The sequence below is a fragment of the Rousettus aegyptiacus genome, unplaced genomic scaffold (genome assembly GCF_014176215.1).
Source record: "Rousettus aegyptiacus isolate mRouAeg1 unplaced genomic scaffold, mRouAeg1.p scaffold_m13_p_7, whole genome shotgun sequence".
NCBI lineage: Eukaryota > Metazoa > Chordata > Mammalia > Chiroptera > Pteropodidae > Rousettus > Rousettus aegyptiacus.
The window spans coordinates 74,329,712-74,355,880 of NW_023416310.1; the positions used below are offsets into that span (position 1 = coordinate 74,329,712).

Below are 26,169 nucleotides of genomic sequence, written 5' to 3' on the forward strand. Positions count from 1 at the left end.
CTTGAGTCCCTTGAGTCCCCTCTGATGACTCTATCTTTTTGGTTTTGGTTTTGTTTATTCTGGAAATAAACTGAGGCAGCTTGCGACCTACCTGTGACTGCCAGCTAAGAGCATTCGGACCCGAGGCCATTCAGACCCGAGGCCGTCCTCTGCACCAGGGACCCGCTGGGCGGAGGAGCAACTGTAAGAACGGAGACTGGGACTCGCAGCCTCCCGCCTTCCCCGCCAGGAACCCGCCCACCGGGGTCAGCTGGCTCCTCAAGGACACCCAAGGACACCGGCCCCTTGCAAGTCTGAGTCCAGATGAACTTTCCTAGATCCCTGATGGACCACACAGCCCAACGAAATGCCCCACTTAGCACAAAAGTGGCTCAGTGGCCTGAAGAAGGCGGATAGAACGGGGGCTCCTGCAGCCTCCTGGGGCTGCAGACTTCGGAGAAGGACAGTAAGGGGACTTGGCTGACGTCACGTACGTCCTTCTGACCTTTGGCCCCGTCTTAGCACAGTGAGAGCTGCTTTCCGAGGTCGCTGGAATTATGACGGCAAGAGGCGGGACGTCAACGAGTCACTGCTGGGGCACACGGTGGGCATTTAGGGACCAAACGGGACATTTAAGCACAATGGTTTCCAGACAGAAGCCACCACGAGGACAGGAGGACTACAGTACACGGAGCCGGGGTTCTGCATAAAAAGATCGCTTGCAGTAAGTGTGGAAATGTGTAGAAACAACTGACTGACTGACCGACTGCTGACGTTCCTTGCGACTTGCGGATTCCGAGGGTCTGTGTGTGCGTTAAGTTCCTGGCCAGAGAGTCCGGTAACAGCCGAACCATCATCGCCCTCCTCGTAATAATCTCTAACGCGTGGACGCAAACCATCACTGCAGCGTAAACAGCCCACCAGGGCGCCCGTTCTCCCGTCCACCGAGAAGCCGGAGTCCCTCTGCGTTCATTCGAACGGGGGTGGCAGAGCCGCTTCATTCTCCACCTTTCACTCTTCGTTGCTAGGAGAAAATGGTGATGACATCTTTTTGGCCAGATGGAACCGATGGGAGATTTATGGAGCAGCTGAGAACTGTCAAGGCCGGGCCGGGCAGGTCCCACAAGACGACGGGCATGGCCTTTTCATCAGGGAGCACGTCACTTTCTGGAATCTACTAACACAAGAGGTTCGTATCTGCCCAGTCATCAGCAAGATTATCCCAACGCCCCGCCAGCTGCCGCCACCCAATCCGGACGCCTCCGCTTCTGCTCTTGAGGGATGGCATGTGACTGCACAGAGACCCTCCCCATCCCCATCCCCTCCCCGCCATCTCAAACACACACACACACACACACACACACACACACACACAGCCGCCCCAGTCTGGCACCCACGGCCCTCCCAGAGCGGGAAACCTCATCCAATGCCTCTCGGTTCCAGCGATTTCAGAAATTAGTCACAGAAAGCAGGGCGGGATGAGTAGAGGTTTCCTGGAGGAACCGGTAACTAGATCCGGGGTGTTTCACCTAAAGGTCACGACAGCTCGGATGGTCCCTGACTTAGCAAGGAGTGGTCAAGAATGAAATCAGCCTCTGCAGACCCTCTGCCGGCCTGCCCACCATTGACCGTGCGCCCGTGAGGCAGGGCCTCCAGCAAAGGGCCACCCCCCTTCAGCAAGCCTTTCTCTTTGGAGATTCTGCTCTATTATTCCTCAAGCCCCCGAGCCTCGGAAGACGGCCCCAATGCCCTCCGATTTTCCGAAAGAAGGAAGGGATGGAACCAGAGAGCAGAGTCTGGCGTTTGTTGGAGACGAGGGTTCAGACTGGCTTCTGATCTTCATCTCGACAAGTTTCCACTGTTAGGACGCACAGGACAGTCCCAGTTTATACAGTGTGTTGTCCTGGAGTCATTACTACTGTCACGGCCCTTCACTCTCAAAAGTCCTCGTTTGGACACCATGCGGTCACTCCACCTTTCGGCCCAGTCGCCTCCTCCGCTACTCATTAAGAATCTGAAAGACCCCAGCTAGCCTTGTACACCGAGAGACGCAGGGGTTTTAAAAGGCCAAAGAGATCATATATATTTCGATTTTTTAAAAAAGCCAAAAGAAGGGCAGCAAAAGCAAAAAGTAGACCCAAACACACCAACACGGAAAGATCCACAAGGCAGATTGGTAAGAGAAAGGAGCTAGCTGTTGGTCAATGCAATATGAACGATCCCGGTTAGCATTTCTTCGTAATTGTACGCGTACATGTACACACATGTAAAACGCATAGAGAAATGCACACATAAAAGTGCATAGAAAAACACGAATAGAAACATGATACGAGCCACGTAATATAATTTAACAGCTCCTAGTACCCATAATTTTACAAAGGGAAATTTATCTCATGTAACCCGGTGTATCCAAAATATTATGTAAGTCGATATAAAATATTATTAAAGAGATATTTAACATTTTTTTTTAACTAAATTCTCAAAATTATACTGATGGCACTTTCGATTCTAACTAGCCACACGTCAAGGGCTGGCTTGAACAGCTCAGGGCCGGAGGGGCACACCCCAGAGTGCAAGAGTTATACCTCTGGGGAGGGAAGCAGAATCAGGAAAATGGAGTGATTTGTACAAAATTTGAAATTTTTTACAATGAGCCCATATTCATTACTTATGGAATTTCATAAAACGATAAAAGCTTGAAGTTTTAAAAACTAAGGAGCTCCAAGGAAACACAATATTAAGGTGAAATCGGCAAAGAGGGGTAGCGTTTTTCGGGCTTGATCGCCGCCGTCCAGAGGCTGGCCCTCGGGCCGCGTGAGCTCACCCTGCCACCGAGAGCAGGGGGCCACCTTGCTTGGTCCCCATCTGTCTGTCACCTCAGGAGATCGGGACACTCTAATACTCAGACTAAAGCTTCATCTAGGATCAGACTAGAAAGTCAAAGCCATCAAAATAGCCTGGGATTCCTGTTTTAAAATTCGGATTCCTGAGCCCTATAAAAGATTTCTTTTAAATTTCGATACTCCGTAAAGTGTTTTTTTGTTTGATTTTTTGGCTTAACTTTATTCACCCATCCCCCACCCAATCCATTTTGGCAACCATCTGTATCTACTTTGTTTACTCATTCATTTTGTTTTTTTAGATTCCACATAAATGTAAGCTCGTACGGTATTTGTCTTTCTCTAACTTATGTCGCTTAGCATAATACCCGCAAGGCCCGCGCACGTTGTCACGAATGGCAAGATTTCATTCTATTTCACTGCCGAGTAATGAATATTTCATTGCGTATATATGTACCATATCTTCTCTGCCCATTCATCTACCGATGGACGCCTAGGTTGCTTCCAAATCTTGGCTATTGTGAGTAATGCTGCAGTGAACATAGGGGTGCGTATGTCTTTTCGAATTCGTGTTTTTGTTTTCAGAAGAAGAATTTCTGAGGTGAGACCCAAGACTCTGCAATAAACAAGAACTCCAGGTGATTCTGCTGCCCGGCTCAGACACAGAGGGATGGCATTCTCCTCTCGCCAACTTTCCACCACCGATTCCCGGCTAGAATCCGATGCCACCTAGAATCATGCTGGTGAAAACCGGAGGGGGGGGAGGGAGGACAGAAAGCCCACACACTCGGCGCTCCCTGTGACTCCTCTTCACGGCACTATGATGGTGCTCGGAGACCCCACAGCTAAAAAACGGTTCACGTGCTGGTGAATACTGCCCTGCGCACGTCGAGTTAGCCCTGCTCTAGCTCTCTGACCCGGACCAAACGAAGCGGAAGGACCGGAGCCTACCCCCAGCCCCCGGTCCCACTGCGGGAATGTAAACGGTGACGGTGACGTCTCTTTCTACTTCCATCACCCAAACGGTGACACTAAACATCCAGTGGGGAGGTGTTCCCTCAAGGCGAGATCTTCGATCTATTCATTTCGTTGTTGTTGTTGGTCACATGATTTTTTCCTTCTTTTCAAATAAACCAAAGGTGCAATTCGGTGTCTTCAAAAGGGGAAGGGGGAGCATTTCCTCAGAGATGTGTTCTCAGTAGTGGACAGTTACTGCCTCGACGTCTAAACGTGTTCGTACGCATGTCGACGAGCCGTGAAGTTGACAGGTGTGATCATCCTCATTTTATGAAAAAGGACAGGGGGTGGGAGGGTTAAGGGGGCGGGTGGGGGGAGATTGGAGAGAGAAAAGAGTTCACCTTCCCAAGCTCCCCCCGCATGCTTGGCCTGAGCTAGGTAGTGTGTGCAGGGGTCACAGCTAATTTCCACGAAGACTGAGAGAAGTTGGCCAGGGCTCACAAAGCTGGTGAGAGACATTATCGCCTGGCCCCCTGGGGGTCTTCCCTCCTGACTTCACACAGAGGGAATAGTTCTCTCTGACACAGAATAATTCCCCCCACTCAGCCACATTTAGCTGATTAAAAGAAAGGCTTCTCACGTCAATTAAACGAGCAGACGAACGTTTCCATCAAAGCGAAATGTCCTTTAATAATCTGATGCCCACATTCTTCCCTGACACCTGGCCGCTGTCAGTCTCTGTGTGGGTGACAGGGACCAAGCAGTTCTCCACCTCCCACACCCACAGCAGCCTCCAGACGCTGTGTTCCCCCAGATAGACATTCTCCTTTTCCTTGACAATTCTCCCTCTCTCTCTCCCTCCCACCTCCATCTGTCTCTCTAAATCTCTTTTCTTTCTCATTCTCTCTTCTCTCTTTCAGTCTGCTGTCTCTCTGTCTCCTACCCCACCCCGCACACATCTTTCCTCTCTTAATCTCTCTCCCTCCCCATCTCCACCTCGCCTCTCTCTCTTCTCAATCTGTTTTTCCTCCTTCAATCTCCCTCCCTCTCTTCCAGTTCTCTAGGGAAAGCAACCGGCAGTGAAGTCTGCAGAGCAGGATGAAGAGCGGGCAGGTGGGCAGACCCTTGTCCCGGCAGCCTCCCCACGGCGGAAGGTCAAGGTGAGGTGCTAGAGAGGCAAGAGCGTGGACGGAGCCGGAGCGGTGCGGCCTGCAGTAAGGATCTGCCAGCAGCTGTAGAAAAGCTCCTGGTGCCCTCTGCCCACTGCTCTGCAGAGGGAAGAGAAAAAGCCTCTTGCAGCCGAGGAAGCCGGGTGGCACTCATCACGGAAACCTGAGATTGGGCACACAGTTCCAGGCCCTGTTCTCCACAGACGCCTAAGGCTGCTGCCAGCCCGGACCCCATCTCCAGAGAAAAGTAAAATGACAGCTCTGTGGCCACGTAAAGCCCTACAGTGTTTGCTGTCTCCGGGGCTTTCCTTTCGGCAGGTCTGAGCTCCCCGATGTCACCCTCCTTAGTGGCCTGTCTGCCCTGAATGCCTGGGGAGGGAGAGGCGAGCAGGTGAACTTGAACGGGGACCACCGAAAGCCTGAATCACAGCCACAAAGAGATCCTCGCCCTGTGCGAGCACAGGGACTTACTATAAAGTCACTACTTGGTGTGCGTCACCTTTATCAATCCGCGCGCATCTGTCAACACTCACGACCTATGAGCAGTGGGCTACGAACGAATTCTAGAACTGCTCTCAAGTGCCAGCAGACGAGGCCATGCTGCGAAGGCGGGAAATACCCAGGAAAGCGCACACGGAGGCGAGAGGCGCTTTTCTTTGGCGTGATTGTGCCTCCGGTTTCCGCGGTATTGTGGTTTTCTAGCTCAAGCGACAAAATGGTGTCTCACACGCCCTCTGCTCCCCACCCCTACAATCCCCCAGTCCCACTCCAGCCTACGACTCCGAGAATTTTTTTGAAAGGGGAAGGGGGGTTGCAAAACGAGAAAACGCTGAAGCCTTCAAACCGCCTCGGTTTCTGGCTATTTGCAGTTGGGAACTCTGGAGGTGGGGGAGGGGAGCTCACACTGGAGCCAAAATAAAGACCCAGTCCAGGTGGGAGGCCTGAGATCATCTTGGATCATCTTTCTTAGAGCAGCCTTGTCTGCTTCTCTTCCCGTAGAGCCTTTTGTTCTCCACTCTGGGACAACTCTGTCACCAAGAACACCAGGAAGAGCCACTGTTTATTAAGCACCTACCACCGAGCCAACAGCAAGCTAAAAGCACCACTATTTGCTTAAATAACATTCTGGGTTTTCCTGCTGCATAACAATAGACAATAGACCCAAAACTCAGTGGTATGAAAACCAGCCATTTGCGATTTAATGGGTCAGGAATTTGGACAGGACACAGTACGGATGGCTCGTCCCTGCTCTGTGATGGGTCTGGGGCCTCAGCTGGGAGAACTGAACCCACTGGGCACTGGAATCATCAGGAGGCTTCCACACTCCCAGGACCGGCACCTAAGCTGGACCGGCTGAAAGGCTGGTTCAGCGGGAACTGTGTCAACCGTGAGCCTACCTGTCGCCTCCTCGTGTGGCTTGAGCTTCCTCACAGCATGGTGGCCTCAGGGTAGTTCGAGGTCTTACAGGACAGCTCCAAGAGCAAGTGTCCTGGCAAACAGAAAAGAATCTACGTGAATCTACGTGATTTTTTCTGACTTAGCCACAGAAGTCACACAATGCCCCTTCTACGGTCTTCAGCTGGTTGTCCGTGGGTTGGAGCCGTGGCAAACCCACCAGCTTCAAAGACCAAGGACGTGGACAGCGCTTCTCACCGCGAGGAGTGCCAAAGAAACTGCCACTGTGTTTCGCAGCACTGTCTGGTTTAATTTTCACATGATGATCTTTTGAGGAAGTATGACTATCGTCTCCATTTGATAGGTGAGGACATCGAGGTTCAGGAGGTTAAACGATCCACACAGCCCTACTCCTGGGCCTGAGCCCCAAATCACTGCCCACAGGACCCGCCACCTGTCATTTCTGGTGCCCTCCCTGTTCCAGATGCTCCCCAAGTCCCCCAACCCAAACCCCATGACCTCCTTAACTCACCTCTTCCTGTGGGCTCTGGTGCTCCGAATTTGTTTCTGCCTTGGGAGTAGCCACCACCAGCCCATCTTCACCTGGAGCCTGGGATGGAAATTTCAAGGCAGGCGGCCTTCCAGGTGTGGCCAATCTCTAATGTCAACTACCTATGGGTTCTTCTCTATGAAGCCGGAGTGGGAATTGCCTTTATCCTGGGGACTCCCTACGACCTCAGAACAGCTGAGTGGGGGGCTGGGGCCCCTCTGCCATTGGCCCAGAGCCAGCCCTGATTGGGAAATGAAACCCCACCGGAGTTTGAGTGTCTTCTTCCTATATTATCATCAGGTGCCTTAAAATAAAAATGAAGGTTTTTAGGAAGACGAACGGGGAAATGGCAAAAAAAAAAAAAAAAAAACATATATATGGCATAAACTAAAATTACAGAGGGTTACTAATTAATATAAAGTATATAAAGTGCTCACTATAATCACTAAGAAAAAAACCCCTAAGATCTCAGTAGATAAACAGCTTGAAGACGCAAACAGGTGATACATTTAAGAAAGAGAAATATAAATGGATTGCGAGCATTTAAAAACAATCAAGGTAATTCTAATAAGCTGTTTTCACCTTATATATTTGCAAAGATTCTTAAAATGGGAATTCCCGAATTGCTTCCTGGGAAGATTGTACAAAATTACATTCAAGTTTCACTCACATTCCAAGTGGAGAATGGGCCTGAGATGCAGAAGCCAGGAAAGACCCTCAACCCTTGATTCAAAGATGGCGTGAAGGTGTCCGGGTCACATTCCGCTACTTTCAACTTAGCACATGCTACCCATGACCCACTCTGCAAGAAAACACAGCTACAGTTCCCCCTTCACTGCCACCAAACTTGGGCTATTGATAATAATCAAATGCATCATTTTTTGAAATTTAAGGCTGATAGTAGAGAAGGAAGAGTTAGACCAGGGCCTTAAAGAATGCAAAGAAAATACAGAAATGCCACCTTCTCTCCATGAGGGAGAGAAGGTAATGCCTGCTTGGGTAAACGGACCCCCATAAATGAGACGCCGTTTCCCTAAGGCCTGCCTCGTCCCTGGCTGGGGTTCTGGTGGATGGTCCTCTCAGCAGTCAGCAGTTGGAGTAACTCGGATGATTGTGGGCAGGTTGGAAGGAAGCGAGTCTGCCCTGAAGCCAAGAAGTCGCTCCCCCTCCAGCTTCCCAGGAGAAGGGAGCCCCGAGGGGCACTGTGAGGCTGGAAATAAAGGGAGGTGCCTCCCCGTTACCTGTGTGGTTGGTTTTGTGCCCGTTATTTATGGCATGAGAGGAGGGAAGGGATTGAAAGGTTTTGTTATTGTTATTTGGAATATTTTTCTCAAAAAACAACAAACAAACAAGGCCAGATACAACAGGCTTTGAATGTAGAAAGAGAAAACCGAGGAGATGAGGGTTAATGGTGCTGAGATGTCCAGGGAGGCCCAGGGCCTCCGGCTGGTGGCCGCTCCTAGAAACACTTCCGGTCAGGGCCTGGCCTGCGGGGTCTCCGCCAGAGTTCACCCCAGGAAGGGTAAGTCCAGGCGGCCACAGGACCTTTGCAGAGGTTGGACATCTGCTTTGGGTCACACCTTTCCTCTGAACCCTGTCCTGGTCCCAGTGGCAGTCAGGGAGGTGATGCTGCCAGTCTGGGACGGTGGCCAGATTTGGGGGTCCTGCTGACCTTCAGGCTCGGGCTCTCGTTCCTCTCCCCAACACCAGTCTCCTGGAGGTTGGTGAAACCACCCCTCACCGCAGTGCCGGGGCTAACCTGGCAGACGCGCCCCCAAACCCTCTAAAGCTCGCCGATTGCCCAGATCAACCATTTTCACGGTTATAAAACGGAAAAAGAAAAGAAACACGCCCACCCCAGCCCCGTGTTCACCGAACGGGTCCACTGCGGGCCTGTTTGCGCTTTTCCCCCTGGCCCGGTTGGGCGTTCTGCCCCCTCCCCCACCTCCTCCCCCGCCCCCGCCCCGCCGTCCCGGCCCCCCCCCTCCAGCTCCCCTCCCGGACCCTCGGCCTGGCCTAGCCAAGGGCGCTGCGCGTGACCCTGAGCGGAAGGTCCCCAGTCTGGGTCCTAATGCGGGTGGCGTCTCCCTTGACAGGCGGCGTTTGGGGACAACAGCGGGACGGGAGATAAGGTGACATACCAGAGCAGATTTGGTGGCGCGCTGATACTCCTCGCCCGACAGGAAACGCGGAGCTATTTAAAAGACCCTATCGATTACTTTATCTTTGCCGGAGGAAAGCTCCTCGCCAGAGACAAAAGATGCTCCCTGCCCGGAGATACGAGGCCACAGCCCTGCACACGCAGCCGCGGTCTGCACAGGCGACGCGCGGTTAGGGCGCAGGGGCGCAGAGACGCGCGAGCGCGCAGAGCGCACCGACGCCCGTGCCAAGGTGACTCGGGAGGCCGGCAAGGGCGTTCCGCACGGCGGTGTCCTGCGCCCTGCCACCAAGTTCTGGCCGTGTGCGCTCCAAACACACACAAAGTGGCTGCGCACTTATCTTTAAAGCGCGCCGGGAAGCGCATCCAAAGCGGGTTCCCGGTGGCTGTGAGCGTATTCCACACACACACACGCACACACACACACACGCACACACGCACACACGCACGCACACACGCCTACGGGGAACGCTCCGCTGTGCTCCCTTGAAGGGCTCGGCTGCCCACAACGGTCCTGTGTCCGCTTCAAGTGCGGGGCGCGTCGGCGCCACCCTGAACAGCGAGCTCACTTCGCCGTTCGGTTCCCGCGTCTCGCCAATTTGTTGGGAGCCCGGAACGCGCCCTCGGCGGCACCGCGCTGCTGACCCTGAGTTTGCCCCGGGCTCTCGCAGCTCGTCGGCCTCCGGGCCCCCTGCGCCGCGCCCCGGGGACGCGCTCGGTAAATGCCGATCGAACCCGACCGCACGGAACCCCGTGGCGTCTCCTGCGCGGCGTTGGTCACTTAGGCTTCCGCAGAGCGCTCTCCGCCGGGCCCCGAAGACTGCGCCGCAGGCTTCGTTTGTTTGTTTTGTCTGGGGTCCTCCCCCCGCCCCCCACCCCCGCCCGCGGGGCAGCTTGGAAGAGAAGACGCGGAAGGAAGATGAGGAGGAAGGAAGGGTGGCGGGCCTAGGGAGGTTCAATCGCCCTGTGACCAGCCGCTTCCACCCTGAATTCAACACCGACCAGACCGCAGCGGTCCGGGGTGCACCGGCCGGGGCGCCGCCCGGGCGCCGGCCCCGCGGGGAGGCCGCGCACCTCTGGGAGCGGGGTGGGGCTGGGGGCGGCCGCGGCACCGCTGTAGGACCCGCTGGCACCCCCGAGCTTTGGGCAAAAGCAGGCAACGGTCCACCCAGCTCGGCTTCTCCCAAACCTGCGAGCCCACGACAGGGTCTGCCGAGGCGGCGGCTCCCGGAGCTGGACCCCCACCGGGCAGGTGAGGACCGGCCCTGGAAAAATCTAGGTTCCTCTTCCCCATATCCGAGCCGTTGTCCACCTGACTCGAACGTCACCTGGTTTTTCCAGCTTTGACCTTCCCGGATGCGATCGTGAGGGACCGATTCCTGCGTCCTCTCGGCGCTGTTTCTGCCCAAGCGGTTTGCAGCCGCGGGCGGGGGCGCGCGGGGTCGCGCGGAACATGGAGAAGAAAAACTCAGAAATTAGCGCGACATGACGAAGGGAGTTTGAAAGCGACTCCCTCCCATCTGGCACACCGGAACACGAGTTTTAAAGCGGGTCACATCTATTGACGCAGGACAGATTCGATTTTAGAAACATATCCCCAAAACATGAGAAACGGACGCAAAGATACTAACAACAAAACTGGCCACGGCAAAAATGCAAACTTAGTTGCTCAGGAAAAAAAAAAAATCCGATATATAATATACTTAAAATTTGCAGAAGATGTCTCTGGAAGGCCATATTTTTTTTAAAAGCCGGCGACCACCTGGGTGGGGGTGGGAATTAACTGCAAAGGGGGAAGGAAACCTTTCGGGGAAGTACATCTGTTTCCCGTATCTTGATTGCGGTGGTCCTTACAGAGCCTTGTCATGTGTCCGGACTCATCCCACTTCACACTTAAACTGTGTCCGTTTTGTTCTAGTCATATTATGCCTCGATGAAGTCGATTTTAAAAATAAATAAACCCAGTAACCATTCCGCCTTTCGGGAAGGGAGCTAAGCAGCCGAAGGGGAGGCGCGGCACGCTTTAGTTTGCGTCTCTTTTTCACGTGTTTGCTTTGGGCTTTTTTGTCCTCGTTTTGTTTTTACAGTGTATTGCTTATTCAAAATATATGATAAGGATTATTCAGCGATGTGAAGATAAGACAATCGTTAAGAAAACCGACAAGGCAGAAGATGCCCGGGTGTGGACACCCCGTTGGAGAAATAAGGAAAAAACATGCGCTATCCAAGCCCAGAAAATACCTTGGAAAGAGAGATATATCTCTAACGACCAGATTTGTTTTATTTGGTGTTTGCTCATATGTTTAACACGATAACGAAAAATGAGGACCCGGGACATTTCCAGTGCTTACGTAGGATGTGGGGGGCTGTCACCTCCTCGAGGATGCATGCACAGGGCAGGTGGGCCACAGGAGCATGTGGCAGAAGGCCACAGGAACTGGAGAGAAGGTTTTCTGCCTGCTGAGGCCCGGCTCTGGAGAGCGGCACGCTATCCCGCTTGGAGCAAAGAGACGGTGGCCCGTTTCGCTGTGGGGAGAAGGCCCAACCCGGGGTGCTCAAGATGGCCTGCAGGTGGGAAGCAGGGCTGCCCAGAGGTCTAAGCCGGTGGGCAGGTCCCTGGTGCCCTGAGAGGCCCGCAGGGCACTCCCCCATAGACCTAGAGCTTCAGGCGCAGCCCGCCCGGGGCAGGGCAGTGGCTGCACGGGTCTCATCTCTGTTTGGGAGAACCAGGTATGAAATACCTCCATTTATGGCCCGGAAGACAGGGAAGAGTCACTCCAGCCTCGTTTAGCACAGATTACAGATCTGGTTCAGATTCAGGGCTAATGCAGAGAGGTTTTTTGGGAGGCTGAATCTCGAGAGACAGATGGACAGTGGACCAGAGGCCAGGGGCCAGGAAAATTAGGAGCAGCCAAACTCCTCTGCTGGCCTGGGGGCTGGGCCTGGATGGGGTTACCAAGCCCGTGGGGCCGGCCTCATCTGCTGTCTCACTCACAGCCACCAGACCCACAAGCCCCCTGACCCAGCAAACCGGCATTTAAAAATGCGGGGAAGCTGCCTTACCAAGGTATAAGGCTTCGACTCTCAAACTCTAAGATGAGGGCTGGGGCCCAGACGTGCATTTTAAACGTATAGCCCAGGGGATTCCAGCTGAGATGTTTCCACAGCCCCGAGAGTCTCTTTCCCTCCTATTAAGGCATAACTTAATTCATTACATTTAGGAAATCGTAATTGTGGTTTTTAGAAACCTCTTTAAGGCAACATATGCCTACGGTAAAACAACAACAAAATAAAAATTGTCCTTAACAATGCACAGTGGAAAGTGTTATGCTTTTTCCCTGACCCCCTCCCCCAGTTCTCCTCCATAGAAACTTTCATTACCCTTCTGTTTATCCTTCAAAAAAACCATAGAGCCATATATGTACATATGCTCATATTAAAATACAAATTCTGGAACTTGGTTTCAGATTAAATGTATCTCAAATGTATCTATACAAGTAGGGTATAAATGTAACTAATTCTCTCTCATGGTTACTAGTGTTCCACTGGTGAGCATTTTTAAAAAATATATTATTTTTAATGTTTTGATCCTTTAAAAACTTCATTGAAAAGACTTTTCTAGTGTTCATATACTTATAGAACCATCCTAGAAGTGGAAATACTTGTCCAAAGGGCTTATGCACTTTAAATTTTGATAGAATCAAAGTACTCCAAAGAAATTTACCAATTTATACTTCCAATCAAGAATGCAAAGAGTGACTATGCAGAGTAATCATCAAATTTTTTTATATTTGCCAATCTGATAAGTGAAAACATTTGTCTCTTTGAGTTTTAATTTGACATTCTATCTTCCTTTCTTTTACCAGCAAGATTCTGCTACTCTTGGCTAATTTTTCTATTTTTTTTTTCTTGGTGTCATTTTCTTATTGATTTACAAATGCTCTTTCCATATTGCGGAAATCAGTTTTTTCTTGTCCTTATTTCTAGCATTTAACCTGTACATTTTTCTCTTTGAATCTACTTATGTATTTTTCACTGTGCACAAATTTATTTTTATACCATCAGGTTTATATAATATATCTTTTATGATTTCTGGGTGTTTAGTTCTCATACACCCTCCCAAATATACAAACACTTCAAGATTATCTTGATCACCTACAGCACTTTTAGGTTTTATTTTTTAGGTTTAAATTTTTAATCTTTCTGGAACTGAACATATTTGGTCTAAGAACAATCATTTTCCTTTCCCTCACTTTTTTAATTTCACTTTATTTTGAATGTGTATTGTTGTATGGACCACACTCCTCAAAATAGCATCATCATATCACAATTGGCTGGGACCTTAGCTCCCATTTGTAGATTAGATAACCACCAGTGACCTCTCCACCCTCCCACTGCCTAGGTGAGTCTAGGAAGTTCCCCAGAATAGCACAGCTGGGAAGGAACCTCACATCACCAAGGAGACAAACGCAAAACTGGTGTCCAGAGAGGAAAATGGACGTGCTCAAGGCCAGCACTGGCTCATAGTCCAGGACTCTTTCTGGTACAACTCTGCCCCTTTGGAGTCTGTGTGCCTTGGGGCTGTGTAACCCCAGCACCTGGTGCAGGGTGGGCACCCGGTCAGCGTGAGTGAAGGGATGCAGGAAATCCAGCCGAGCAGCCGATCATAACTAGCTATGGAGTCACTTGGACTCTGTGTTTAAGTTCCAGCCAATCTTTTAGGCTTTTCCTCCACTGCCCCTTTACACACACTCATACATATACATACCCAATAACCCCCAGCCAGCCCTGTCCTCTGCTCTCCCCTTACGTGAGCTCTAGGTCCTTCCTATGACTGAGAAACTTCGAATGGACAGCCCTGAGAGCAGCTCAAGGGCTTGCCCACCTGGCCAAGCTGGCTAGCAGGGGCTAGACCCCAGGGCAAAGGAAGCGAAAAGCCAGAGAGATTGGAAGCCTTGGGAACACGAAGATGGTGCTTCCAGGGCTCTGATTAGATTGCCTAGAAAGCAGCCCAGCTATATAATCCGTGGGGTCCAGCATAAAATGACAACGTAGAGCCTCTTATTCGAAACCGACCAAGAATTCTAAGACTGCAGCAGCAGGGCACAGAACCCTTCCAAACTCAGGCCCTGTACCAATGCACAGGTTACATGGCCATGAAGCCGGCCTTCAGGGAAGGATAGGGTTAATTATAGGGGTGGGGAGAGAAGAGTCCTCCCCAGGCCTCTGAAGTTTTAGATTTTAGGTAAAGCAGGCTTGGGGGGTTGGGGGTGGGGGGATCATTCATAATAGCCAAAAGGTAGGAAGGATCCAAATGTCCATCAACTGATGGATGTAGAAACAAAACGTGGTCTATCCATGCAACCGAATAGTATTCAGCCATAAAAAGTAACAGTGCGATGAGGCAGGCTATGAATGCATGAATCTTGAAGACAACGCCCTAAGTGAAGGAAGCCAGTCACGAAAGGCCACGAGTTATATGATTCCTTGTGTATGAAATGGCCAGAATAGGCAGAAAGTGGATTGACTCGTGGATGTCTAGAGATGTAGAGGTGAGGGGTGCAGGAGAGGGTGAGGGTCTCTGTTGGGGGTGATGAAAACGTCCTAAAATTGTCCTATGGTCCAGCGATTCCGTGAATATACTAAAAATCACCGAATCCTGTACTTTAAATGAATGAGTTGCATGGCTCGTTAATTCCATCTATTACATCTCAAAGAAGAAAGGGGAAGGAAGCGGAAAGGGAGGAGGCGGATCAAGAGGGAATGAAGGTGGGGGAGAAAGCATCTTAAGTCCCCGAGCATTCCAAATCCAGCGGCCTGGTCCTCTTCTCTGGCAGCATTGGGAGTGGGGAGCGAGGGTCGGTGTCTCGCTTCCTCTCCAATTGGCTGTCAGTCCCATCTGTGTGACCTTGAGCAAGTCACTTCCCCTCTCTGAGCCTCCGTCTCCTCTGCAGAGCGATCTAAGGCGCGCGACCCAGGGCAAGAAAAATCCGGTGCCGCGGAGGCCGCGCGACCCTTCGGGAGCCCAGCGCGAGGGTGGCAGAGCTCGGAGTCGCCCCCGCCCCCAGCCCCGGCCCGGAAGGAAGCCAGGGCGGCGGAGGGGCCCCGCGGCCGGGCGGGGAGCCGGGGCGAGGGCCGGGAGCCGAGCCCGCGGCCGCCGCGGCTCATCCATCAGCCGGACGAAGAGCAGAGGCGCGCTCTCGGCCCTCTGTTTGCTTTCTCGCCAATTATTGCCTCGCCGCAGCCCCTTTGTTGATACAGTAGTCCGAAAAAGTGCTAATGTTCATTTATCAGGGGGCCCGCCCGGACTCCCACGAGTTGCGATTCTTCCCAAAATATAAACACGGGGCGAGCGTCCCAGACAAAAACCCCCATCTGTTTCCCCAGCGCGGGCCGAGAGCGAGGCGTTGTTGAAGATAAAGCCGTGGATAACGCCGCCTGTCTCCAATGGACGTCTCCCCGGCGCATTAATGACATTCCCGGTGATAGTTCCAGCTTATCTTTCAATTAATCATATATACCTTTGTCGGCTGGCCCTGCTGACGGCAGGAGCCAGGGCCCGGGCTCCGGCTGCGCCCATCGCTCTCCGACTAATAATGTTTTATGCGCGCGGAACGCGCTCGAGTCATCCTGGAATTTGGCTCATCTTAAAGCACCGACTCTTTAAAAGGCAAGGAAATTAGACGGATAGATCCTTCGATCCCGCCTCTCTGCCTCCTTTTTGTCTCTCTCGGCCTCTCTCTGGCCTGAAGGCTGTTTGTTTGTCCTGCTCGTTTGGCCAGAGTGCCCTGAGAGAGGAGGCCAGGATGGGTCTGCCGCCGCCCTTGGGAGGGAAGACGCGTCCCTGCTGGGCTGCAGAATCCGGTTTCGTTCCCCACCCCCATCGCTGCAACTTCTATTTAAAGAAAAAATTTTTAAAAAATTGTTTGCTTGTTCGTTTGTTTGTTTTATTTACTCGGAAACAGAGGACTGCAAAGAAAAGCTAGCGCTTGCTCCTGGACATTTCTATGCGGAGGCCAGCATGGGTCACCCCAATTTCGATTTTGCACCTACTAATCCGTTTTTGCCCCAGTTTCCTCTCAACCGCAATGCTAAGGCCGGGTTTTAGAGCGAAGAGAAATTATTACGGGATTCCCAGAGCGGGTGTAGGGGGGCGGAGAAGTAGCTGATTTTGTCCAAATAGGGAGAATCCTCTTCCCTCCATTTTCATGACACCTGACCCACAGGTCTATCAGTCAGCGCTGGGAACCCCCATACCCGAAATTGTGATAAATCATTACCGCCTCGATCTGCAGAGGAAATGATGAATTATTTTCTTCCTCCAGAACTATCGCTTAAAAAAAAAAAAAAACTGGGATCCCGGATGCGGCCTCAATGTCCCCCATTAAACGGTAATATTTCAGGCGTCGGCCCACGCTAATCTTTCAAACTGTCATCGCGAGCCGCCGAGCCAGCCCATTCACTTAGCAGTGCTCCCAGGACCCTCGCTCGGAGCTCTTTTCAGCGAGACGTTTAATTGAATCGGATGTGGCTCGTTTGCCAGACGTCACCGCCTCCCTGATAGGCATCCTCTCCCACTCCCCAAAAACAATCTTCAAAGGCGAGGCGGGCCCCTAAGCTGGGTTAGCTGAGAGCAGTAACTGTAACATCGGCCAAAAGCCTGGCAAGTGAGGGCCGCAGAGAGGCCACCGATACACAGATCCTGCCAGGGAGAAGCCAGTTGGGGCCTTGGATAGTGGGCAGCTGCATGGGCCTTGGGAGCCCCCCATATTTGACAAAAGGCATCTATCTCTTCAGCAAACAGGGCTAACGATGCCAGAACCGTGCTGTCATCCCTGTCTCAAAAATTCGGTTCTGGTACCGGCGGCTGAAGCCCGGAAGCTGGGGTCGCAGTGTCCCCAGCCTCCAGGACCACGGGGGGCTCCGCTCTCTTTGGCCCTCCTTGGGAGGCCACAGGCCGGGAGTGTGGGTTTGATGAGAGGCTGGAAGATCCCAGCCTCAGGCCTATGCTTGATCCCACTCGAGACCATGCAGGCAGCGCTGCCCAGTGTCTCACCGTTCAGCCTGAGTGCCCCGTGGTTCACGTTCTGGACAGACAGCCGCCACCACGTCCCCCTACATGGTGCGTTTCCTCGCGATTCCAGGAGCCTCGGTCCAGAGCCGGGCCCTCCGCTTGCCTTCGGCCCTGTGGCCCCGCACTGCCTTTCTCCTGCTCCTGGTGCTTCTTCCCCAGCCCCCATCTCGCCCCCTGCAAGGAGCCGAGTCCTCCAAGTCTCTATCCTAAGCAAGTCTCAGGCCCACTCTGCGCCTTCCCCACACAAGCTTGGGTCATGGAAAATCAAAGCTTCTCCCCTGAGGAACCTCCCCATTCCCAGAGATAGGGTGAGGTTGTGACCTTAACCTGGGACCATTCTGCCTGCGGGATCTTCCCTGTAATGGTACACGAAATACAGTGCCTCCCTGCAGTATTCTGGGGGTGAAGGGAAGGCTGGAGGCATTCATCAAATCTCCCAAGGCACCCAGAAGGAAGAGACAAATTCGGCAGGATTTGGCTGGGTAGCTTGCCTCCTGAAGCACTGGTAGATTTGTCCTACGGAAGATCCCTACTTTACTGACTGTGGGAAAAAAACACCCGGCTGCCCTACCCGTGCCCCATACTCCTGGCCTGGCTGCCCTTGGAGAGCTCCATTTGGAGCCCAGAGACCTCTAAGAAATCCTGGCCACACTGGGCTCATAAGAGCACCACCAGGCCCGAGAGCTAAGCCTGGGCCGGGGCCTGAGGCCCTGGGGCAAGCAGAGGCTTGGGACCTTGCTGCTGGTGGGGGAGGGCAAGGAAAGGAGGGACTCAGGAACGGTGGGCTCCGGAACGGAAGAGACCAGACCAAGGCCAAGGGAGCTGGGGTGCCTGAGAAGACAGCTCTCCCCCGGGGAAGCCGTTTGCCCACCTGGACTCTGGATTTGTTTCATTATTCATGGGAGAGTCATCTCTCTGGGACGAGACTGGCCGGGACTGGTGCCCCCTGGAGTTGTGTGTGTTAAACTCCCTCGCCTGTGGGAGGTGGCCACCCCCACCCCACAAACACTCACCTTACCTCTCTGCTTGTCTCACCCAGGAGCCCCCAGGGCCTGGGATCCTGGAAAAGGGGAGACTCCTGGGGCATGGCTGGCCCTGTAAGCCCTGCCTAACTGATCCCCAAATTGTCCGGACTCCCCCTCCTGACGCTACCCCAGATCAGCCCCTCCTTCTCTCCTTATTCAGAGCCTTCCCAGTGACACACCTTCAGCAAGAAGACCGTTAAGACTCCTGGACATAACTCCCTCCCCAGCTGCCCGCCCAGTCCTTCCCTCTCCCGTTTCGTTTCAGGCGCTGAGAAACATTTTTCCAATTCCTAATCTGCCCAAATTGGAGCAGAATCGCGTCCTTCCCTGTGGATGCCTCGAGGTGGGGTTTTCAAGCTACTACTGTGGGGAAATCTCGGGCTGCAGGAGCAAAGGGCGGCCTTCCAAGCGCGTCGCGGCCCCTTTAAAAAGCTGAGCAGGATTTTTTTTTTTTTTTTTTTAGCCGAATGACTATATTAGGTGACACGAAACTGCTCTTCGCTCCTGTCAACGCGGCCCCTAGCCCAATGGCAGGCTGAGCCCCCCTCCTACGGCCTGGTCCCGCCTCTCCTGCCCCTGGACCCCGCACTACCTGCCGCCCGCCACAACCGGAGCGGAAAGGCGGGTGCGCGGGCGGGCGGCCGGGCGGCGGGCACCATGCAGAGAGGCTGCCAGGGCCGGTGGGCAGCGCCGCTCCCTGCCGCCCACCTGGCGCTGTGAGGCGCGCGCTGCCACCATGTTCCCCAGCCCTGCGCTCACGCCCACACCGTTCTCGGTCAAAGACATCCTGAACCTGGAGCAGCAGCAGCGCAGCCTGGCCGCCGGCGAGCTTTCGGCGCGCCTGGAGGCCACCCTGGCGCCCGCCTCCTGCATGCTGGCCGCCTTCAAGCCCGAGGCCTACGCGGGGCCCGAGGCCGCGGCGCCCGGCCTCCCGGAGCTGCGCGCCGAGCTGGGCCCCGCGCCCTCGCCGGCCAAGTGCGCGCCTGCCTTCCCCGCCGCCCCCGCCTTCTATGCGCGCGCCTATAGCGACCCCGACCCTGCCAAGGACTTTCGAGCTGAAAAGAAAGGTGAGGAAGAAACACAACACCCTTCTCCCTTTCGGGTCACTTTTGTCCCCAAAGCCCGGCGCCAAGATACTCTGGTCCGGGTGGAGGAGACGCGAGTGCCCGCGCAGAGGCCCGAGCTCAGGGGGCTCGCAGCCTAAGAGGCGACATTGTCGCCAGGGCCTCCGCGCCCCGCGTCCAGTCGGAGGTTTAGAAGAAATGCTCGGTTGAGTTGATCAGAAATAAGAGACAAAAGAAAAAATACATACAAGTTTTCGGTCTAACAAAGCCCCAGGCGGCGGCAGCCTTGCTCCGGGGTCTGCTGTGAAGTTGAGGTTTGGGTTTGTGGAAGACAGAACAGAGGGAGAGAGAGGGATTTCCTGTGTCAGGGTTTGTTTGTTTGCTTTTTAAAAAAAGCCTTTTTGGTCATTTAGAGGATCTAAGAAAACCGCTCAACAGGAATTTAAATGCTTGAGCCAGACGAGCCTTTACGCGCAGTTGGGGAAGGGTCGGCTGGGGCCTTCCGAAGCCCAACCGTAACCCGCGTTTCTGGGGCTTTTCCTCCTTTGTTCCAAGAGAGTGAAATCTTTGGGAACAAGGGCCTTCCTGTAAAATTCGGACTGGCAGGAATCCGACTTAGTAGCTATATTTTTTTCAACACAACTTCATGACGCGGCCAGGGCCAGGACGTTCTCTCCTGCGAAAAGTTAGAAAATGCCGGGCGGCCGAAGGAGATGGCTGGGGAAGGTGGGGGGACCGTGGCGCACGCCAAGGCGGGGAGGCTGGCCAGCCGGGGAAAAGGGGCGCGATAGGGACCCCTTGGCCCGACGCGGGGTCCCGAGGGCGCGCGGCGAATGGGCCCGCGCGCGATGAGCCCAGCGGGGATCTGTCGGTGAGCGGAGCAAGGTTTGTCCGGGAGCAGTGGGGAGGCCCGCGAACAGCTGCCGGCCGGCTCGCGAGCCGAGTGCTCGCCTCCGACCCGAGTCCCAGCGCGCAGGCCCGGCACGTTCCCAGGCCTCCTGCCCACCCGCGGCTGGCAGGGCGCTGCCTAAACCCCGCTCTCACGACGCGCGAGCCTTCGATCACCGAACCAACACCCCCTTGCCTTCTGTTTCTTTGGGTTCCGTGATTTGGAGACAATGTGACCGACCCTAGGGTGCGCCTTAGTCTCACCTCATTTAACTTCTCAAGCCAAAGCAGCCTGAATCTAATCCACCCCAGTGCAGCATCTCGTTTTATTCTCTTTGCGGTCTGAAATTTTAAGTAACTGTCCATCTCCGGCCGACCAGAATGTAGATCACCCGAGGTCAGGGACCGTCCGGAGCACATAGTAGGCATCCAACAAATGCTGACTGTCCGTGGCGCCCAGTGCACTGGGCAGAGTGAGCCGCAGCCAAGCGGCGCTCTGCAGGCAGGACCGAGTGGCATTCCGCGAGTGGGGACGCCCTGACCCAACGTCTCTCTGCCTCTCTGTCCCCCTCAGAGCTATGCGCGCTGCAGAAGGCGGTGGAGCTGGACAAGCCGGAGAGCGACGGCGCCGAGCGGCCCCGCGCACGGCGGCGGAGGAAGCCGCGCGTGCTCTTCTCGCAGGCGCAGGTCTACGAGCTGGAGAGGCGCTTCAAGCAGCAGCGGTACCTGTCGGCGCCCGAGCGCGACCAGCTGGCCAGCGTGTTAAAGCTCACGTCCACGCAGGTCAAGATCTGGTTCCAGAACCGGCGCTACAAGTGCAAGCGGCAGCGGCAGGACCAGACTCTGGAGCTGGTGGGGCTGCCGCCGCCGCCGCCGCCCGCCCGCAGGATCGCGGTGCCCGTGCTGGTGCGCGACGGCAAGCCCTGCCTCGGGGACTCGGCGCCCTACGCGCCAGCCTACGGCGTGGGCCTCAACGCCTACGGTTATAACGCCTACTCCGCGTACCCGGGTTACGGAGGCGCGGCCTGCACCCCTGGCTACAGCTGCGCCGCCGCCTACCCGGCCGGGCCGCCCCCGGCGCAGTCGGCCACGGCCGCCGCCAACAACAACTTCGTGAACTTCGGCGTCGGGGACTTGAACGCGGTGCAGAGCCCCGGGATTCCGCAGGGCAATTCGGGGGTGTCCACGCTGCACGGTATCCGAGCCTGGTAGGGAAGGGGCCTGCCTGGGGCGCCCCCGACGGATCTCACCTCACCTCTAGCGAGGGGCACTAACCCCCGAGGGGAGGGAGGGCTCCCGAAAGGTTCCTGCGGCCCTCGGATTTCACACGCACTCCCGCAGAGGCCGCGGAGCGTTTCCGGCCCCACGCGCCTTTGTCCCCGCGCGCCGGAGTTTGTGGCCGAGTTTACGCAGCTGCGGGTGAAAGGTCCCACAGCCTGGTGCCTTAGCTCTCGGCCGCAAAGTGCCTTCCGAGCGCCCACGGGCACCCCCCACCGGGCCGAACCCCGGGAACTCAGGACCGGGAGCCCGGTCCCGGCGCACCGGGGCTAAGATCCGGCCTCCTTTCCCGAGCCTGGGCCCGGCGCCCGGGCCCTCGCAGCCTTGCCGCCGCCCGCCCCACCCGTATTTATGTTTTTACCTGTTGCTGTAAGAAATGAGAATCTCCTTCCATTAAAGAGAGTGCGCTGACCCCGCATGTGTGCTTTATTCAGATCGTGATGCTTCAGAAACCGGGTTTGGGGCGCGGGGGCGGGGGAGGCTCGGAGTGGGGGGGCAGAGGCCATCCCTGCTGGTCCTGCGTAGCAGGAATAGCATTCGCTGAGCAAGTTGATAATAATAATAAACCATGTTGGGTCCTCGTCGGGCATTTTCCGTATTGTCTCGTGTGATCTTCAATAACGGAGAAAGGGAGGCCCTATTTTAAAATTTAGCGACCGAGGCCTGGAGAGGTTGCATGACGTGCCTGGGGCAGATAGCAAGCCAGCACTGGTAGAACTGAGGTCGGACTCCAGGTCTCACTTCAGAGAGGGAGGGCACCTGCCCAGAGCTCCCAGCCGCACCTCCTGGAAGCCTGCTGTGTGCCAGGCACTGTTCCAGGGCTTGGGAATTAAATGGCGAGCTAAAGGATGTGGCTCCTATGCGATTGGAGGGCACCATAACCTACCCGGCTAAGAAACACACCGTAGCCCATTTTACAGATAGGAAAGCCGAGAATCAAAGACCTCGTCAAGCTTACGGCAAGTCCTCAGCCCAGCGGAAGCACCTGGGGTCTCGAGGCCCGAGCCTCACCAGCTGCTTGGCTGTGCCCAGCCCAGAGCCTGGACCACGGAGAGGCGTCCTGCCGGCTGAGCCCTCCTGCGGCTGTGGCTAGGCCGCGTGAATTCACGTGGTCATTGAACCGCCCCCCTTCCCAACGAGAGGGTGCGCTTTCCTTTGCGCATCTAGTGACTGTCCCCATCATCCTGACAAACGAGTGCTGTTGCTGTTCGAGATTTACGGGTGAGAAAACAGGCTCGGCAAAAATCAAGCTGCAATCCCATTCGCTGTGGGACTTGCCAGCTGCAGGCCTCTACTTTTCCGTCTCTGAAATGGGGCTGACAAGAATGCCTTGCTCTGAGCCCAGGTCCCGCCATCCGCAGGGGCTCGGGCACGCCTCCAGCTCCTCTGTCTCCAGTTCCCACCGTCAGAGGAAAGCGGGAGTCGGGGCTTTAAGTTCCCACCGAGTTTGTTTTCGGTGATTTTGCCGGGAAGTTCTGCGCTGGCCCCGTGGATTGTGGGGTTTGGGGCGTGGGGCGTGGGGCGTGCGGCGTGGGGCGGAGAGCTCCCGGTCGCAGCCAAAACATTGCTTGTGGCGTTCAGGGACCCAGAGCGGCTCCAAGTGCTCCTGGCGCCGGAGAGGAGTCTCTGGGGCAAGCCTGGTGCGACCAGGAGCTGTCGCTCAGCCGCACCCGGGTCCGAGCAGTGCTGCGCAGGCCTTTTTCCAGTCGCCTCCGCCTCCTCGGGTCAGCGCTGTCCCCCAAGGTCGCGCCAGCCGCCCGGGGAGAGGAGAAGACGGCAGGAGGTTCGAGGGCTACAGCTCGCGGGGAGCCGCGCGAGGGGCTGCGTCCCCAGAGTGTCGGGGGAGAGGCTGTGTGGGGAAGGCGGGGGAACGGGCTGAGCTCCGGTCGCGGCTCTGGGCCCGGATTTAAATTCTCTCGGCCGTAAGGTCCGAGCCCGGCCGGCGAGGACCTCGGAGAGGCGGATGTGTTCGGCTCCGCCCCTGCCCTGGCTTCCAATGCTTGTCCCTGGGCTGAGAGACTCACGGACTTGAGCTTTCTCTGCGCTTCTCCGCGGTCCCATCTCACGGAGGGACAGACCGAGGCTCCGCCAGGCCACCACACCAGCTCCTAAGCCAGAAGGCGCTCTCCTACCTGGGCATCGCCGGCCCGCAGGCTCAGCAGGTAGCCTAAGTCACGCAACCACGCAGATCTCACTACCTGGCGCTCACCTCCCTTGGCGCTTTACTCGGATGTGTGTATTCGCCTCCGGCTCCCTGGGGTCCTGCACCCTCCGCCAGGGTCTATTTCATCTTGCACTAGGCTGCAGCAGTACGAGAGGGGATATTTCCTTCACTTCACGTTAGATCGCGAGGATTTTTCTATGGTGCCTTCCTCCTTCTTTGTCACCCTTCGAGGACCCCACGGCCTCTCACAAAGGGACGACGATGGCTGGCTGGCATCGAGCGTGCCATACGTCAGGACTCCCGGCTAAGCGCTTCGCAGGAGTTCTCTAATCTAATCCACCTTGCTCTGCAAACCAGGAGACTGGGGGCCAGAGGGTACACGAATGGTCCGCGTCACGCACTTTTCTAAGCGGGAACTGGAAAGCCCAGCCGCCGCATACGGAGGGGCAGGGGCGGGCTGCTTAAGAAACGCAAGCATTCGTCTCACGAAAATTCATGAAACTTCATGAAAATTCAGGGACCCTGCTCCGCGCCACCGCGCGCGGCCAACCCCACGCTCTCATCGCTGGGGTGAGGGGCTGAAGCTTGACCTCCGGGCTCATTACCAGGCAAAGTGCAGCGCCCCGATCCCGGGTGCCGGGTCCTGGAGCCGGGGCGCCGGGGCCGCAGGGTCAGAAGTCCGCTCGTGTTCCGCCGCGCTCGCAGCGCGATCCCTTCCCAAATGCGCGTCGGTACCGTTGGCTGGATTTTCCAATAATTACGTAAGCGACGCGTGCACAGTGAGAAAATGCAACCAGGACAGAACAGTGAGAATCAAAGTAAAACTGTGGTTAAGAAAGAAAAAAAGAAAAAAAAAAAAAAAAACCCCGAGGTGTCAACTGTGACGTTAAAAGGTAGAAAGCTGGTTCCGCGCTGCGGGGAGCCTCGTGAGGGCGGGCGGAGCGGGCTTCCGCAGCAGAGGCCGGTCCCGCGGCCGCCCTGCCCCTGCCCGCCGCGACCTCTCGCCTCTTTGCTTTATTTCCGGCCAGCAGACAAAGGTTTTGCCAACTCAGAATAGACTCTTATTTTGTATAGCTTACCCTTAAATCAACCCCATGTTGTCTATCTCAATACCTGTATTTAAAAGAACAAGCAGAACCCGCAGGGCTGACTGCAGACCGTGAACTTGACAGCAGCCAGACCCCTGCCCTGCTCCTGGGCAAGCCCGCCCTCCTTGGGCCCCTCGCCTCCTCCTCCGGGAAGCATTCCAGGCTCAAGCCCCAGGGGCCCAGGTCTTGCTGACTTACCCCTGAGCCTGGGCTCCTGCAGAAAGGGGCAGGTGGCTTGGATTTCATTCATCACCCACGGAGCTTACCGGGTGCCAGACATTGTCCTGGACTCTTTACAAAGTGAATTCATCCAATCCCCTTTCACACCTCTGAGTTCTGCCGAGGAAATAATGAGTCAATCTCCCACTCAGAGAAGAAGAGTGACTTGCTCAAGGTCATACAGCGGGTCAGTGCCGGAAAGATGTGACCCTCCTAAAACCTCGCTGTGGAGAAGGCTCGCTAGCCGGGGGTCCAGGGGTGCAGTCTGGCCCCCTCGCCCCAGGCTGCGGTTTCTCGGGAGAGCTCACTGGAGAGCGGGTGGGAGGTGAACGGGGCTGATGCGCTGGTCACCCAGGGCCACCACGGGCGGTCACCCAGAGCCACCACGGGCTCCCCATGCTGATCTGCCCCACAGCCACCTGGCCTAACAGGACGAATCTCTGCCTAGTGTGTGTTCGTCCCTACTTCGTGCCAGGCGCTGGGCTAAGTGCTGACACTGCAAACCTCCTGCTGACCATGCCCACGGAGGAAGCAGAAACCCAGAGAAGTTAGACACAGCCGCTCGGGGGCGGGGGACGGTGGTGGCTGTGCTTGAACCACTCTCGGTGGCTCGCGAACTTGCCTGCAGAGACAGGCTGCTGCAGGTGGGGGCAGACCCGAGCCCCTGCCCGCCCCAGCTCCCTTGAATTGGACTCTTTGGGGACAGGGCCAGCAAAACCAAATTCATAACCAGGTGATACTCATCATCTGGCAAGTTGGAGAACCGCAGCTCACAGGGGCCCCAGACCCTTCGGGCTCCAGCTCTAGAGAGCCTGGGAGAAACCGGAGTCAGATTTCCCTTCTCCCGGCCCTGCTCCTCCACCTCAGGGTCTCTCTGCCTGTTTGCTGTGATCCAAGGGCTACAGCACAAGCTGCTGGGCAGCCCTGGGGACCCTAGGAGCGGGGAGGAGGGCGGGGGGAAGGAAGGGGAGGGATAGAGGTTGGGAGAGGTGCCCTGGGACACTCTTGTCTTGGTCAGACCACAAAGTCATCTCTGTGGCTTATGCACCCCAGTGTTGCAGAGGAAGAGGAATTTGGGGGGGACTGCTCAGAAACAGTCCATCTGTTCTGCCCAGGTCCTAAGCCCCACCCTGGGGTCCCACAGGAAGAGGAGTTCGGGGCAAACTGGCCTCCGTGGGAGTTCACAGGGCACCACGCTTTCCACTGGCCCTCTGTCTGCCTGAGGTCATCGAAGCCTCATAATCATCCGATCATCGATAAGAGAGATCATCGATAACCATGGACTCCACTTTACAGATGAAAGCCAGGCTTAAAAAGGGTT

The 26,169-nt window shown here is 55.4% G+C and overlaps 1 protein-coding gene and 1 long non-coding RNA gene across 7 annotated transcripts in view; one reads left to right on the forward strand and one right to left on the reverse strand.

Moving 5' to 3' along the window:
- The window catches only part of LOC107511037, a 32,140-nt gene extending 22,919 nt beyond the window's left edge, over positions 1-9,221 (reverse strand). For 2 of the 6 annotated variants that reach the window (XR_004952164.1, XR_001596983.2), the window contains exons 1-3: positions 7,561-8,767; positions 6,873-7,194; positions 6,343-6,434 (exon numbers count right to left, since the gene is read on the reverse strand). This is a non-coding gene — a long non-coding RNA (uncharacterized LOC107511037). Of the gene's footprint in view, positions 1-6,342; positions 6,435-6,872; positions 7,195-7,560; positions 8,768-9,031 lie in introns of those variants that run through there. The other 4 variants (XR_001596979.2, XR_001596982.2, XR_001596980.2 and 1 more) reach the window with 3 other exon arrangements.
- A 9,389-nt stretch (positions 9,222-18,610) lies between these two features.
- Positions 18,611-21,789, forward strand: NKX2-5 (NK2 homeobox 5). The gene is made up of 2 exons (XM_016145077.2): positions 18,611-19,214; positions 20,674-21,789. The coding sequence occupies exons 1-2, from the start codon at positions 18,884-18,886 to the stop codon at positions 21,309-21,311; spliced, it is 969 nt and encodes a 322-aa protein (XP_016000563.2). The 5' UTR covers positions 18,611-18,883; the 3' UTR covers positions 21,312-21,789.
- The last annotated feature ends 4,380 nt before the right edge of the window (positions 21,790-26,169 follow it).

Coding starts and splice junctions, on each gene's coding strand:
- NKX2-5 (XM_016145077.2), top strand. CDS start 18,884: ATGTTCCCCAGCCCTGCGCTCACGCCCACACCGTTCTCGGTCAAAGAC. Junction 19,215..20,673: donor CTTTCGAGCTGAAAAGAAAG/GTGAGGAAGAAA, acceptor TGTCCCCCTCAG/AGCTATGCGCGCTGCAGAAG.